The 17761-nt window shown below is 40.5% G+C and overlaps 1 protein-coding gene across 1 annotated transcript in view; it reads right to left on the reverse strand.

The window, feature by feature from the left end:
• The window catches only part of Slc9a9 (solute carrier family 9 member A9), a 548379-nt gene that overhangs the window by 201703 nt on the left and 328915 nt on the right, over positions 1-17761 (reverse strand). The window contains exons 10-11 of the mRNA XM_050157298.1: positions 12732-12845; positions 11187-11298 (exon numbers count right to left, since the gene is read on the reverse strand). Of these exons, the coding sequence (XP_050013255.1) occupies positions 11187-11298; positions 12732-12845 (226 nt within the window). The remainder of the gene's footprint in view (positions 1-11186; positions 11299-12731; positions 12846-17761) is intronic.

Raw genomic sequence — 17761 nt, forward strand, 5'->3', positions numbered from 1 at the left:
ATTCCTGTCTCTAGGCCTTGGGTTCTTGTCTTGTCTTCGGTCAGTGATGAACTATCCCTGGGACATGTAAGTCAAATAAACCCTCATGTTGCTTTTGGTCGTTGTTTATATAATAGCAACTGAAAGCACATTAGGACAGTATAGTATCTGATGTGGGATTTCTTTCTGTATGCTATGAATATGTTTTATTACCATTGATTAATAAAGAAACTAATTTGGCCTATAGGAGGGTAGAATATAGGCAGGCTGGAAGAGATAAAGAGAGAGTAGGCAGAGTCAGGGAGATGTCGTGTAGCTACCAAAGAAGAAATATAAGCAAAATCTTTACTGGTTAACCACAGCCTTGTGGTGATACATAGATTAATAGAAATGGGCTAATTCAAGATGTAAGAGCTAGCTGGAAATTTGCCTGAGTCATTGGCCAAGCAGAGTTGTAATTAATACAGTTAATATGTGATTATTTGGATCTGAGTGGCCAGAAAATGAATGAGCAGTCTCCAATTACATAATGGTGCCAACATGAGACAACTATGTCCATATAAAACCTGAGCGAGCTTGGGTAGGAATTCTAGACATAAAAGAATAGAGTTAAGCATGGCTTCTTGGTGGCATTTTCTCAGGTGAGTGATTCCATTGAGAGAAGGATTCTTGACGCAGCATTAGCAGCAAAAACTGAGTGGTTCCTTTAAATGCTGGCTTCCTGTTTCACCAGCACAAATGATTCTGGCTCTTTTGAGAAGTCTGGCTATGGAACATTTAAATGGGGTCTGTAAGCAGAGGGCTGCAATTTTCTTAATGGTGATGTAGACCCACTACATCCCTGGAGCTAGGATGGTATGCATGGTTCACAGAGGAGGTGAACATACCTCCACCATGTTGGACTAGGTGGAGCAAACAGACAGGGTCACAGAGTTGGTCCTAGCCATACCTGCTTAGCATTAAAAAAAAAAAGTGTTCCTGGTCAGAAAATGATTACAGATGTGTAATAAAGACAGATTCAGAGAAAAAAAAAGACCTCTGAATGGGTTACAGTGTTGGACAAATATACTACGCCTGGGAGAGATAAGAAAAAAAGTATAGACAGTTATAAAAAGAAATAGGTTTAAAAACTAAAACAAAGTCTTTAGAGAGACAGTAAAGGTAATATAAAAGAGTATAGACAGTCATAGAGTATGGGAGAAAAGAAAATTAAGTCACATTAAGATGAAATATACACAGAGTCTAGATTATGTATATTATTGTGTTTTTGAATTTTTTGACTACAGAGAGACATTTGATTCTGGGGGGGCTGCTAAACTAAACCAACATATATATCTTAACTTCAAAATTGGAATCTAAGGATATGTTACTTTGGAAAAGAGGTTCTAGTTTTGTTTCCACAAAGAATGGGAACTTGTGAATTCCTTCCAGACTAATGCAGTTTGATGGAACAGGACCTTCTGAAAGCTCTCCATGAACCCTAAAAATACTTCACCCAACAAAAAGCAGGAAGCAGTTTGGAGAAAACTATACCCAAATTCCTAAAATGATTATTTATAAATGTTTGTTTTTATTTAAAAGGGGTTGGGTATAAATCGTTAATGGTCACAGTCTATCTCTTTAAAAAAATAAAGCAGATATAATATGAGATAAATACTTTGCATTAGTATGGATCTTGGTTTATTGATACAAATTTAAGGTCAATTTTGTTATATGTATTTCTGTTCTTGTTTAATATCTGTTTAGACAGCTCATTAAAATGTAATGTAAAATTAAAAATTGCAGATTAATAGGTAGCCATTTATAATAGTCAAACTTACAGCCATATTAATTAAGTTTTCTAGATATATAGAGATATATTTCAGTTAAATAGATAATCTTTAACACTTCAAAGACCCACAGAATATGACATTTAAAATGTTTTTAAGAACTTAGACTTTTCTCAACAGTGAGACATGTCTGCTTCTGGAAGACCAATTACTTCAGAGAGGTTGATGGACATTAAAGAAACTCATTATGAATTTGCCTTCAATGTGACAAGTTTAGCCATTTGGGTAAGAAACTGCTCTTGCCTGGTCTGCTTGATGGTATCCTATATGAACTGGACATGCAGGACCTACGGAAAAGTGACTGCTGAACATTCTAAAAGATAGGATGGTCCTTCAGGGTTCCTGCCTCACAGAAGAAACTGACAGACGTTCTGCAGGGTACAGAAGAAAGTTACTGACAAACTACTAAGATAGGTGAAACAGCCTTTCAAGTTTCCTGCTTTATGGGAAAGTCTGATGGATACTATGGGCCTGTAGGCTGAAAATGGATGCCCCAAGTTTATAGAAGAACTTTGGGTGACTGTCCAGGCATCAAGATATCTCTGTCAATTCTAGAACTTCAGAAGTTGCTTAAAATGCACTTCCTCTTTACTTAGGTAATATTATATCCTTCTGAGGTCTTTGAAGACTTGAATACATAGTTATAGTTTTCCTCAGTTATGATAAAAGATAAATTAGAATGAAACTTTAGACTCACAAAGATTAAATAGATGATAGTTTATTTTCTTTAATTTTGCCAGATATAAAGAAGCTAAACATTGTAACTGTAATGATTGCTTGAACCTGTTTTGCTATATGTAATTTTACTATGTTAAAGTTAAAACCTTCAATTTTGTTTAAACAGGAAAGGGGAGATGATGTGGGATTCCCTTCTGAATGCTGTGAATATGTTTTATTACCATTGGTTAATAAAGAAGCTGCTTCAGCCAATAGCAGGGCATAATATAGCTACGCTGGAAGAGATGTAGAAAGAGAGTAGACGGAGGCAGGGAGATACCATGTAGTTGCCAAAGGAGAAAGATGCCTGGAACCACTAGACCACAGCCTCATGGCAATACAGATTAATAAAAATGGGTTAATTCAAGATACAAGAGCTAGCTAGAAATATGCCAGAGTTACTGGCCAAGCAGTGTTGCAATTATAGTTTCGAGTCTGGGCTATCAGGAAATCAATGAGCAATCTCTGATTACAAGTAATAGCTGTCTATCAAAGGGCAGTCTGACATGTGAGATTTTGAAGCTCCTTATAAACTATTGGAAGGAACCAGTAGGCTGATTTCATGGGCTTGGACTGTGACAGCTGACTGCTGGTCCTCATCACAAGGGTACAAACAGAGAGGTACAGCCATTGCTGTAGCACCTCTGCTCAGCTTTGCAAATTCCTCACCTTTTGGTTGAAATGAGTTCCTGGACCTTTAAAGGACGAGAGTCCTTTTATGTTCCCTCTTTCATTTTTCTCTTGTTCTACATTCAGGAGTCATATATTAAAGAAGTGAAATTAGAAAGTGTTTGTGCAAGCTCAGAGGAAGCCAAAAGCTTCGAAGGACCTGAGATGCTTATAGCTCAGGTTGGTCTTTTACAGAAAAACAGCTTACTCAAGCTAAAATAAATAACTATAAAATTAAATTTAATTTAATCTAAAAACAAATATAAATGACAACAACAAAAGACAGCAAACCCAAGGCAGGGTGCATGTATATTTTCTGCATTTACAAAATATTAGATTAAAATGTTTAATGTTTAACTATTACAACAAGAAGTCTATTCTCAGCTTTTCCAGTTATTTGCAAGAAAAAAAAAATAGAAAAAGACCCAGCAGAAGGTTATATCGGTAGTGACAGAAACAACTCCCTTTAAAAGGCTGTGAAGCAAAGGAAGATATGGAAAGAGTTACTTTACTGTTGCTGTGATAAAACACCATGGCCAAGACGACATAAGGAAGAAAGCTGATTCTGACTTCCAGTTCAGAAGGATGAGAGTCCAGCATGGGGGGAAAGGATGACAGCAAATGGCGACACTGAGGCAGGAACAGGAAGCAGAGGCCTTGCATCTCAAACCAGAGAGATCAAATTGGAAGCAGGGTGAGGCTATACAACCTCCGAGCCCTTTCCCAGTGACATGCTTCCCACAGCATGCTGCACCACCTAAACCTCCCCAAACAGCGTAACTTGGAAGCCAAGTTCTGAAATACAGAACCTGTGGAGGACATTTCTTTTTCAAAACATCACACTGTATGTATAAACAGACTGTAGATATTAAGCAGGTGGAAAACCTAGAGGATCCAGAAACCTTCTGGAACTGGGAAGCAGAGTTACTCACATATAAATCCACTAGAGTAATTTCGAGGCATATTTGAGCATGTAGAAGAAGATCATTGATTAGGTAAGGGATGCTACTGAGACCAAGAAAAAGGGTGGAAGAAGACAGGAAAGTGCTGAGAGCCTAAGGATGGTATAACATCAAGGAGACACATTATCAGAAAAGAGAAAGGCCGTGGAGCACACTCAAAGAAATAATGGGTCGGCGGAAGCTTCCCCTTTGTGTTTGATAAAAGGCATGGATATAGATATCTGAGAAATCCAATGAACTTCAATGAAGGCGAACCCAAACAGATAAACATTGAAAAGACATTATATTTAGTTATCGAAAGACAAATACACACACAAAGGAAGGGTTCATATGAGCAGGACTCCATGACTTACCATATGCAGAGTCTTTGGTGAGATGGTCAGCAGACTACTCAGAGCAAAGTTCGGAGGCTGAAAGCCTGAAGAGATGCTCAGTGGTTAAGAGCCCTTGCTATTCTTCCAGAGGACCTCATTTCAGTTTCCAGCATCCACATCAGATGACTCATAATTTACTGTAAATCTAGGGCTAGGGGATCCAATACCCTTTCCTGACCCCTTTGAGTATTTGTGTACACATGACATATCCTCGCACAAGCATATAGGCAACCAAGAAATTAAAGACGGCACTTGAAGAAGATGTAGAAAATTATGAGATGGCTGAGAATAAAAATATGTAGCAAGATCTTTAAGATACAATGAGATGAAGGCAGAAATGTGTAGCTATTATCCCATTAACACAAAAAAGATCTTGTGCCAACAGCCCAACAAACAAACCTTATGATTCAAAGAATGAGGAAAAAAGCCTGAAGCTACCAGATAGAAGGAAATAATAAAGTTTGGAGCAGAGATAAGTGAAGTGGAGGATAGAGACACTACAGGGAAAATAAATGTACTCATAAGTTGGTTCCTGGAAAAGGTCAACAAAATGAACAATCCTTAAGCTAGATATATTAAGAAATGAAAGAAAATTCAAATTGCTAAAGATGGGGACTTACCATCCATTGTAGAAATTAAGAATTTTAAGCAAGCTGAATGTGGAATGCCCAGTAAAGATGAACAGAAAATCTGAACAGTCCCATAACTGCTAGAAGATGGAACTGATAATATGTTTCTTGTGAGAAAGAACATTGCAAACCCTGGTGGCTTCCTGAGTGAATTCTGCCGAGTGTTAAAAAACAACAACAACAACAACAAAAAAACCCCCAGCAAAACCTGACACTTATCCTGCAAAACTCCTCTGAAATGAGAGGAATGGACAACACCCCTAGCTCATTCCAAAAGGTCAGCACCACCCTCACTCCAAAGGCACGCAGAGACACTTCAAGAAAACTAATGAGCTGACATCCCTGATGACTACTGAAAGAAGAAACCTTAACTCAAAGTCAACACTTCGTTAAAAGAATTCTTCATCATACCCCAGTGAGATTCATTCGTAGGGCAGAAAGATGGCTCAGCACTGCAAAGAGAAGCAAATTGGTTCAACAGAAAGAAGGGGACAAATCACATGATGACGTCAGTTTATGCAGGAAAGGCACTTGGTCCAGTTTGCTGGCTTTCTTTTAAAATTATTTTTTTTACAGGTGTGTGTGTGTGTGTGTGTGTGTGTGTGTGTGTTGTGTGTGAAGCCCAGGGGGTCAGGAATGGGTCTCCACTTTCGCCACATGGGACCCAGGAACTGAATTCATGTTGTCTGGGCATGGTCATGTGCACTTGCTTGACCCAATGCTTGAGATGAGGAGACAGGTGGAGACCTGGGGATCATTAGATAGTCAGCCTCATTTTGTGGGTAAGTTCTAGGCCAATGAGAGATGCGGTAAAAAGAAAAATGGTTCGATGTTGCTTGAGGAATAACACTTCAGGTTGTCCTACAGCCTACGCATGTGCGCACACGTGCGCGCGCACGTGCACGCATACACACACAAACACACACACACGCCACCCCGCCCCACACAAACTTTCAATCATCTCAATAGTGTGGTGCAGGCAAAAGACAAACATATGGGATAGAAGAGAGAACCTGACAATAAACTCTCACATGTGTGGTCAAATTATTTTTGACAAAGCTGCCAAGATCAGTCAAAACTACAAGTGCGGTTTTGAACAAATGAAATGGGACAGCTGGTATCCAGGTGCAAAAGAATGGTGTTCTGCTCCCAATTACACATGCACATTATGTACTAATAACTAGGCAAAGCCTAAAACCAATAACATTCTTTGGAGAATACAGGTTGCAATTTTTGTGACATCAGATTTGGCAATGGTGTCTGTGTTAGGACACCAAATGGACAGATGATAAAATTAAATGACAGACTAACTAGACTTCATGAAAGCTTTTAAAAATGGTGTGCATCAAAAGGCAAATTAAGCCCAACATAATAGAAACAAATTGAATGGAAGAGAATGTTTGCAAATCATCTATCTCATAAAGGGTCAATATTTAGGAATCAGAATTGTTTAAAGTCATTGACCAAAAGACAAGACTTGATCTGAGATGAGTAAAAAGATGGATGGCCGATGTGTTCCTGAAACACATCACTAGTGAGCAAGGAAATACAAATCAAAACAATGCGCTGCTACCTCATACAGTGAGGCAGCATAAAAGACAAAGTAAGCAAGTGTTGGTGATGGCACAGAGAGATTGGAACTCTTGGGCACCATTGGTAGGACTATGAAATACTACAGTTGCTATGGAAGATGGTATGGCAGTTCCCCAAATAATTAGCAGGTAGAATTACCATTTGATTCAGCAATTCTACCTCTGGATATATATTTAAAATTGTCAGCAAGGTTTCTAAAGAGATTTGTGTACCCATGTTCATAGCAGGATTTTTTTTGTGCTATCTAAGAAAAAGAAACCCAAGAGTGATAGATGATTGGGTAAGCAATATATGATATTTATACACATACATAAGGAACTATCATTCAACTTTAAAGGGAAGGAGATTCTATATTATTCTGCAGCATTGACAAACATTGAGGACACTATGCCGAGGCAATCACAAAAGACAAAATAACACAATTGTGCATAAATGAGGAACCCACAGTGGTCAAAATCATAGAAGCCAAAAGGAATACGGTAGTTTCTGCAGGCTGGAGGGGATGGGAGCTAATGTTTAATGCATACAGTTTCCATTTTGCAAGATGTAAAGAGTGTGACTATGGGTGGTGATCATCACACAGTTTAGGAATGCATCTAATAACTGTGCACTAAGATTATGACATTTATGTTGTGTGAATTCACAATAAAAATTAGAGGGAAAATGAAACAAAATAGCAACCAAGAAATAAAGGCCATTAATCCCTGCCTGTCTTGCTCCAGTTTCAAAGGCTCTGGGAAGGCAAAATGAGACTTCTGACTTGTGATATCATTGGGCCCCATCACACAGGTATGTAACATTGTTTGAAATGAGGGCAGTTGTTTAATGGAAACTTCAGCGCTTTTCCTTGTGTACCAAGCAATACTATGAATATTAGTCACTTTAAAAATATAATTAAAAACATGTAGAAGTAACTTAATCACTGTGTTGCTTAGATTTATTCCAATCAGTGCTTGACAGGTGACATAGATGCTGACAGCCTGCAGCATTCTCTGGACATCAGGGTCACATATAGCTAGTGCCTTGAAGATTAGACTTGCAAATATTTTTAGTGATGGTAATAAATTTACCAGCATCCCCATGAATTAAACCAAGCATTTCAACCCCTCAGGATTAGGGAGTTAAACTTGAGAGCACTTCACACACACACACACACACACACACACACACACACACACACACACACACACACACAGTTTAAGTAGACGTGCTATGGATAAACAATGCTTTCCCCAGAAGCTCTAGGTTATTAAACAACTTCTCTATGATGAGTTGTTGGTCTAGGAAGCCTCAGAACTCCCCCCCCCAAACAATATAGACTATTGTTTGGTTAGGGGTTCTTGTTTTCTCACCATAACGAGGTAGTAAGACCCCATTGCTGAAGATTCTACAGGCTTGGGTTATAGGACAAAGAGAAGTCAAGTGGAGTTGACCTGGGAGCCCCCTCTCTGCTGGCCATTTTACCATGTCAGGATGCTTTCCTCTGCGGGAGAAAGCCAGCAGCAATCCTACCCAGCTGTGGACCCCATGACCTACAGTAACAAGCTGACAGGCAAGGTGTGCTCAATAGGGCAACAGTGGCAGGACCAGTATGAAATAACCAACCACTTTATGATTGGATTTGCAGCCCAATGCACAGGAAGGAACTCATGCCTGATGCTGCAAACTTTTAGAGCGCCCACGGCTGCAACAGTCATGGACTCTAGTGGGGGAACCTATTACTGTTGTTCTGCTAAATGGACATGGTACCAACTTCTAACTACTTACATTTATATCTAGCCATTAGTGCTGCTCTCAGCCTTTGTCAAGAAGCTTCTGTTGACAGTGAGTTGCACAGACTCACAACTGCCTAGAGTGCTGAGAATAACTGGCAGTGGAGTACATGGTCCTAAGCGGAACACCTAAGCCAGTTCCTTCATGCTCAGTGAAGCCCGCGGAAGAAAAAGCAGGAAGAATGTAAGAATCAGAGGATGGGGAAGAGTGTTGTGTCTCTTCTGGGCCTGACTTGGTTGTTGGACACATGAACTCATCTTGGCTGTAGTTAACTGCACAAGATCCGCATAAGACCAGGTCCATCACCATTTTACCAATATGGGTTCCTTAGACTCTGTGCCAAGGGCTCATTTACTTTCCCCCACTGAGGGACTGTGGACCATTAATGACTGTTGGGAGTGTTAATCCACAGATAAACTGCCCAGATCCAGTAAATTACCCTTTGCTTAAACTCATACAAGGAGCCACTATCAAGCTTCCTGTGCCATTAAAACTTTAGTAAAATAGACACAAAAGTCGTAGGGGGATTTGTTAGAAAGAAAAAAGATTTTAGTGGAAAGGAAATGGAATGACAGAGGGTAATTAATGGGAGGAAAAAATGACCAAAAACTTACTATATTCATGCATGAACATCAAAGAAAGGATTTAAAAAATCATAAAGACACCATCAGATTGTAGACCTTTTATGAATCCTTGTCTGCATATACCACATTGTTGGCCTCTACTAAGGTTGCTTTGTTTGTTTATTTTTCTGCAGCTCCAATCACATAACACTTTGTACTCCAGTGCTGGCTTTCAAATTTCAAGTGAATAAGGTTATCTTTACTTTCACATAAGAGAAGTCAGCACACGGTCAAGGGTTAATGTTGCCCTAAGTCACTGACCACTGTCAGTTTGACACCTCACCTTCTTTATGACTTTCACCATTGCATGTCTGGAAGTGTTAGAAATCCCTGTCAGAGGCCCTAGGAAGCATAAGGTGTACCTGTGGCTCTCCACGTGCCCATATTTGATAAGACAACTCATTCCAAACCTGGGAGCTGCAGCAGGTGCTGTGGACTAGGACAGCACAGAATCAAGCAGGGAACAAACCTTCTACAGCCAGCACCACTTTAAAGAATGTGAATTTGTGGTCTGGAAAGATGGCTTGGTGGTTAAGAACACTTCTAGAGGATGTGGGTGAAACTCCCAGCACCCCTATGGCAGTTTATCACCATCTATAACTCCAGTTCCACGCTGTGGGAATTCCTACAGTCAGTAGCCTTTAAGTTACCCACCCACTTGGATGTGGCCTCTTATACTATATATGCCAATGTAAAGCGCCCATCCAGCCTCTCTTCGACAGTGTGATTCAGTCCCTGTTCCCCGTTTGTGCAGAGGATTGTGATCTGTGAGTCTACCCCTAAATAGATAACCCTTTATTATAGTTAATTCTGAACTAGTATGGGATTTCTTTTTAGCATCCTTCTTCAGTTCCAGGGGATGGCCTCCATAGGCACTAATCACATATTTGGTGCACAGACACACATGCAGACAAGACAAAACACCACACACATAAAATAATAAAATAACTTTTAAAATGTGAATTTCTGGGTTGGAGAGATGGCTCAGACATAAAGGCTAGGCTCACAACCAAAAATATAAAATGTGGATTTCCAAAACACTTGGTTGGAATGGAGGTGAAGTCTGGATTGTAAATGTTTTTGTCTTTGGCCTAAGTACTTAAGTTGTTAGAGATCCTATGCACAAAACAACTTAATATTAGCTTCCTAGGACTGATGATCTATAAGCAGCAAACAACACATATCAATAAATATTGGTTTCTCTCACTTTTTTCATATTTGTCTATGTGCCCCAACTCTCTTGGCACTGTTGTGATGGCACACTTTTTCCATTTTAATGTCATGGACCTGCCAATGGCCTCCTCTAAATGTATTGTTGGTGTACACACACACACACACACACACACACACACACACACACACAGGGGACAGAGAGTCTTTGAATTCTGCCTCCAATTAGGGAAAGATAAATAGAAAACAACTGTAATCCTTCAGAGTAGTTCAGTGGTCTGCAAACTCACTTGCTATATTTTCTTCTAGAAAAGAGCCTCTGTCCACATCTTAGCAACGAGAACATCGCACTACCTGGGAGAGGAGACTGGTCTTTCCATCACACAGAGCCTGGATCCACACTTGGGCACCTACAGGTACTTAATTAACATGTTTTTAACTAATGACTGAGCCCACATGGATCTGATTATCTCTGTGATAACCACGAGAAGTTTCTGGAGCCCTGCATGGATGGTAAAGGCGCAGGGAGGGGGGATGGTACCATTCAATACTATATACTGGAACGGAGAAGATAGTAATCAAATTCCTCAATATGGAAACTGCTCTGATAGCTCAGAGGAAAGTACCATGCTCATCTGAGGCTCGCTGCTGCTCAGATACTCAAGGTCACAGCAGTGAATTCCCTTTAACTTCCCTTCTCATTGGGAGCGGGCGCTCCCTGTTGCTTGGCACTGAGGGATGAGCATGGTGCTGGGTCCAAGGGTAAAGACAAGTCAGGTTTTCCATAAGTGCTCTGGGTCCCCCATGGCGTTCTGTGCTCTGCACAGGTGGGAGGGCGGCGGCATGAATGAGCAATGACCCCACATACCTGAAAACATCATCATGTGTTGGAAGTTCCAGGGGATCTTCTGTTTCCTGCCCAGATTCAGGAGGAACGAGAGGGGATAAATGTTGCAGGCTCTGGCAACAAAAATCGCTAGCTGGTTGGGATGCGTTGAGGAAAACATAGCCGCAGAGGGGCCGACTGAAGGAGCTCAGATATCATGTCCATATGCTTCTCTAGGATATGACCCAGAAAACAAGGATAAACATGACAACTCATCTATGCCTAACTCACTCACCGAATTCATCGTTCAATGTCAGTTCCTTCCCAGGATGACATAAAACTCTGTCTTTCTTTGAACATATGCTTGGCTGAAAGTTGGTGCTGGAATGCCATTTCAATCGCTACATTTCCCATCATGTTCATGTTGCCGGTGACTGACTCTATCTTCAGTTCTGCCGGAAGCTGTGAAGTAGCAACACCAGGCACCGTGGTGTTATCTTCTCCATGAGCACTTTGGAAGGAATAAATATATTTCTGATGGTGGTTTCTGTCTCACTTCCCATCAGTTCATGTGCCTGTTTCTAGCAGGCTTGCTTACCTTTTTCATTTAATTTTGAGAAGAGCTGACTGTCAACATATATACTTCAACTGCTACTTCAGGAGCTACTTCCCTAAAGGCACAGTCTCAGAAGTGAACATCTACTGAGAAGCTCAGCCGTAAGCCTCCCTCCTTTGCCGTTGTCTCTAGTCCTTCTTTGGTGGTCTGTCTGCTCTAGCTCGTCCTCTGCAGGATGAAGCTATCTGGGGTGAGGTAGCTCTCTTCCTTCTAAGATCTAGGTTTCAGATAAAATTTGAGAGCTCAGCAGAATCCCAGTGGTAAGAAATTAACACCAAATTCAGGTGACAGTGGGGACGGGGAGATGGCAAGTTCTCCAGAAGTTAAGACCATCTGCCTGTGACAGAGGGAAGCATCATCCCATTTTCCAAGGTATAGGACAAGAGCTTCAGATTTTTCTTAGGGACGTTTGTAGTTGCTCAGTGTCCCTTTGATCAGATACTTGCTTCCTTGGGGGTTACCTCCTACTCCAGCCCTACAGAAGGAACACCCTCTATATTAAAAGTGGGGTCTAGATTTTGTCTATTCTCCTAGGGAGTAAATGATCTCTCTCTCTCTCTCTCTCTCTCTCTCTCTCTCTCTCTCTCTCTCTCTCTCTCTCTCTCTCTGTACATGTGCGTGTGTATGCATGCATGTAACTTCCTGATTAGACTAGGCTGACTGGCCAGCAAGTCCTAGAGATCTGCAAGTGTCTGCCTCTCCAGAACTGGGATTACAAATGTGTACCACCGTGGCCGGATATTTTGTAGGTTCTGGGAACTGAATTGTGGTCCTCGTGCTTGTAAGGCAAACACTACTGGCTGAGCTAACTTCTCAGCCCCAGAAGGTGTTAACTGATGGAGAGAAACTTACATGAGCACAATGCTTCTGATGCTGGAAGTGCAATGGTCATGTTGACTTCTATGACGGTTTCAAAGTCCTACCAGGAAAAAGGTTTAGCCATTTCTCTATTTTCCTTCTTCAAAGGATACAAAGGCGCCGAGGATAAAAAGCGCGTTGAAAATGTGATTCTGGAACGTGAACAGAGCCAGGCCCATGTAGCAGAAGATGACGTTCTCAGCCAGGAAGTTCATAAATTCAAACAGCTGAAAACAAAACAGAGACCGAAACCCACTGGTTAGTACTCAGATTTGTGTACAGTGTATTTATTGTAACTTTGATGACTGACTGGGCAATCCTCCTTCCTGTGGCAAATCACCAGTTTGGCCTTGAGCTCCTGCTATCAGGTCTGTTGACGTCCTTGGTTCTCTGCCCAGTGATGCACGCCACAGCCAAGCCAGTGTCCCATTATTTCAACCTGTCAGGCTTCCAGAGATACCTCAGGTGGGGTGGTATTAACAGCACCATTTCTACGAGGATGACAAAATATTTCCTGTTAAGGAAGTGGAAGCTGAGTGGCCCTCTCCAGAAATGCTATAGTAAAAACGCTAAGATTGTTTAGCCTGTCCGTACCTCAACCAGTAGATACGCTTGAGTTCCAAGGCCCTGGTTAAATGAACGGGGGGGAAAAAAGTAGCTTAAACTAAATTGGCTTCTTCAGGCAGGCAGGAGAGACAAACGTAGAAAACTTGGAATGAGGACGAACATCAATTATATTTTAACATTAGAGTGATCAGTTTATTTCAAACCCTAGACAATGAGACTCATTAAATTGACTGATGTAGGTATATCCATTAAATGTCTACAGTTTCTAGCTAGTAAAGGGGATGATTAATCCCAGAATCAGCTTCTGCAGCAAGAACACAATAGATACATCAAATTCAGTCGGAAGAATGGAGTAATAACATGCTATGCTGAGGGGCTCTCCCCAGAGTTATTCTTAGACCATTAACTAAACAATTTAAGTTGAACATAAAAAGCATTTTCTAACTTTTATACTAAAAGTAAAAGGGAAATGTGTCCAGGGGCTATCCTAAAGTCTGATCTGGCAGAGATTTTATTTTATGTTCCAATCTTTCCATTTGGAAGTTTCTGAAACTTCATTCCCGGACCTCCATAAATCACGTTAGGTAAATGTCTCTGGAGGCAGCGCTCCCGACTTGGCGAGGACTCATTATTTTTTCATGTAATGTATTTACAGCCTCACAAATAATGCCCAGTACCTGCTCCCTGACAGCTGACAGAAAGGGAAGCGGGATCTTGTCAGAAACATTATTTAAACCCAGTAATAGAAAGGAAGGATTAAAAAGACACCGCTCCTTCGGAACAAGATGGTCTTTCTGCAGTGGCAGCGTCATCAATTTTGGTGAGCACTCTGCTCCCATTCTCGGGCAGCTAATGTAAACAAATACTGTCACTCAAATAACTACTGCAAACGGAGAATGCAGGCTTGGGGAGTACGGAAGACGGAGTGCCTTTTGCTACCTCATTATGCCTTTATTTTTCCCCAAAGCAAGACCTGATCATCATTTCCATCGCCGGGAGCTGCCCTAACGAAGATCCAGTCTGCCTGGATTAAACAATAGGAGTTTTTTCCCCATAATTCTAGAGGTTAAGATGTACAGGGTGGAAGTGGCAGCTGATCTGTTACTGCCGAAAGTCCCCTTTCTCAGAAGAGTCCATTTTTCTTCTGTCTATTATTAGAACACCGATTAAAATTATGAGGAAACTATCATTAGGACCTTACTACTTCCTGAGTCTTTACCTCCAAGTAACATCCCACTGGTTTGATATCTGAATTTGGGGAAGGGGGAGAGGGAAGGTATGCCCACTTCTTAGCAACACTCTAGTTTTTAACTGATTAGCAAATATCAGGACAAAGTTAAAAATGTCTCTTGTGCACCTACTCGAAGTGTATTTCACCCTAGTGAGGACATTTTGTTGATGTGGGATTTCCCTCTGTATGCTGTAATTACTATTAATGAATAAAGAAACGGCTTTGGACCTATAGCAGGGCAGAACTTAGCCAGGCAGGGAAAAACTAAGCTGAATGTTGGGAGAAAGAAGGGCGGAGTCAGAGAGAAGCTATGGAGCCCCACTAGAGCCTGACAGAACTTTACCCCGTAAGCCACAGCCACGTGGCAATACACAGATTAATGGAGATGGGTTAAATTAATATGTAAGAGGTAGCCAATAAGAAGCTAGAGCTAATGGGCCAAGCAGTGATTTAATTTATATGGTTTCTGTGTGATTATGTCAGGACTAAGTGGACGGGAACTAACTAGCAGTCTCCCTAATACATTTTGTTACCAGGAATATATTCAGCCTCTTCTGTGTGGTCACACTAGTTTCCCTCTAGAGTGTACCACATTCTCCATAGTCTCTATTGCCTCTGGAGCCCCTCTAGCTTGCATATGGAGCCCAAAATTCTGGACCAAATAACTCATTTCCATGCATTTCTCTGCTCATCACATTTGCCTCAAAATGGGTATAGTATATTTGGAGCCAAAGCAATTCAACAGGGCTTCTGAGGAGCACCAGGATGACAACACCCACCTTCCCACTGGATGAGGAGTCACAGGGATGCTGGCAGAAGCCACCCACGGCCATCTGTGATCACAGGGAAATGGCTAAGAGGGAAGCGGAATCTTAGCCATTCTATTTGAGCTCCTTTTTCCCAACTTCTCCTTTCTGTTCTAAAAGGGATGGGGTCAATTTTTCTGACCCTTTTTAAGATAATAAGAAAGTTTGTTATTCTTGCCTGCTGTCGCTCATCTCCGAGAAAAGGGGCTTCGGGACACAGCAGTTCTTTTAGTGGAGGTATGACAGGAGCTATTACTGTTCATTTTACTTTGGGTCTGTGGTTTTAAGTGTTCTCTTGACAGATTTCCTTGCGTTAGATAATGCTGAATTTTAGTTTGATTTAGCCACTCAGCGTACTGAAACTTACTACTGCACATTATCAGGACCTGTGTGCATCCACACGGCACAAAACTTCCACTTTGCAGTTAAGTTCATTCTGGGATCTGTTTCTTTGTTCCCACTGTAGCCTGTTCTGTTGATTCCCATGGTCTTTTTAAGTAACATTGATCCATAACGGGTCACAGTGCTCCATAGAACTGGCCTGGTCCCACGCTCTAAATTATTCAGAATTTTCTTGATTTTACATATGTTAAAATAATTTTATTGATTCTTAATTACACAGAAAATTATATATGACATGTAAATCATATGTCAACAATTAAAAGTTTGCAAGAGGATTGCTAGAACCCAAAGTCTGTCTAATCCTCCTTCCATGTCTCTCACACACACACTTACCCATAATTAGAGCTTACACTACCAGTTGTCTTTTTCTGCCTTTCGGTTTCCTATGAACAAAATTAGACAATATGTCCACTTTTTCATCTGCTATTCAATAGAATATTTGTGAGATTCTTCATTTTTTGTATAGCAGTTAATTTTTTTATTATATTAATATTTCATAATCTGCTTATTAATACTAGTGTAGGTGAACATTTGTGTTGTTTCAGTTTGGAGCAATGGTGAGATTCTCTCTTAAGTGTTTTCCTTTCTGGATAATTCCTAGGATGGGGTGCCATGCGGACTGCTAGAATGGTAGTACCGCCCCCATCAGTGGTTCCGATTGCTTCATATTCCTGCCAACACTTAGATGCTTTCTCTTTGTAGTTTTTTTGAATTCATATTTTTTCTTCTTGACATCTGAATTTAGAAACCATCTTGTCGATGTGAACAACTTGACATAAGACAGGATAGAATAGGGAGGTCTGTCTGGTCATGCCGAAACAGCCAAACAGCCCAGAGTTTATTTCAGAACTTGTTTATATACAAAAGCAGAATAAAGCACAGCACAGACGGTCAGTCAGTATCTAATCAGAACTATTCTTGTTCTTGAGTGAGCGACCTCTTAACTAACACGCGCTTGCTGCTCGGGAGCAGCCTTACTTTATGTCTTGATATTCCTGAGGTTTGTCATCAGCAGTATACTGTCTGCTAGACAGAGTGTTCTTTTCAAAAGTCTCTCACAGCCCTCAAAGCAGAGCAGGCAAGCTTAAACTCAAATGACTTCTTTAAGTCAAAAATGACTCCAGATGGAAACTGAGTCACATGTGTGTTCCCATACTTCATAACTTATGCATGAATATTTTGAACATCTTTGCTTCTTACACTTACTACTATTTTGTGATTTGTTGCTATTGTAAACAGCAAAAACATATCTAAGTTCACTTTCTGATTGTTTATTGCTAGATTCATATATATAAACACATACGTATTTGATTTATAAATGGATCTTTTATTTGGGCCCTTATTAAATTTATGTAATGATTTTCATATTTATTGATGGATTACTTTAGACTTCAAAATCAATGCTGCTTTAAAATAAGAGTAAGTTTGATTTTTTTTTTAATAGCCAATGTGTATTTGGTATCTTTCGTATCTGTTAATCTCATTTTATTACACTTGACAAAACCTTTAATATAGTGTGGAATATATATGACACTAAGGTTATCTTCATCTTATTTTTAATCCTAAAAGAAAAATGTGCAATGTTTCTCTATCAAGTTCAGAATAATTTACACATTATAATTTTTCCTTCAATTCTCTACATATTAGAGATAAAGGAATAGAAATAATGTTGATTTTCATAAATAATTTTTTAATCTTATTAGGTTGCATTTTATTGCTGTGATAAAACACTGACCAACACCAACTTGAAAAGGAAATATTTTAATTTGGCTTACACTTCCCTGTCATAGCCATTATTAAGGAAAATCACGGCAGGAACCCAAGGCAGGAAGCTGGAGGCAGAAACTGAATCAGTGCCCTTAGAGGAGTGCTGTTTACTGGCATGCGTTTCTATACCACCTAGGGCCGCCTGCCAATGGCAGCACTGCCCACAGTGGCCTGAGCCCTCCCACAGCAAGTAGCCAAGAAAATGCCCAATAGACATATCCACAGGCCAATATGATGGAGGCAATTCCTCAACAGAGGTTTCCTCTTTCTAGGTGACTCCAGTTTGTGTCAAGATGACCAATGACAGGCACACTTACTATGATTACCATGTGGTACAAAGGATTCCTATAGATCAGCAGGAAGTGCCAAT

This window comes from Alexandromys fortis, unplaced genomic scaffold, assembly GCF_014885135.2.
Source record: "Alexandromys fortis isolate MF-2015 unplaced genomic scaffold, M_Fortis_MF-2015_v1.1 scaffold_85, whole genome shotgun sequence".
Classification (NCBI taxonomy): domain Eukaryota; kingdom Metazoa; phylum Chordata; class Mammalia; order Rodentia; family Cricetidae; genus Alexandromys; species Alexandromys fortis.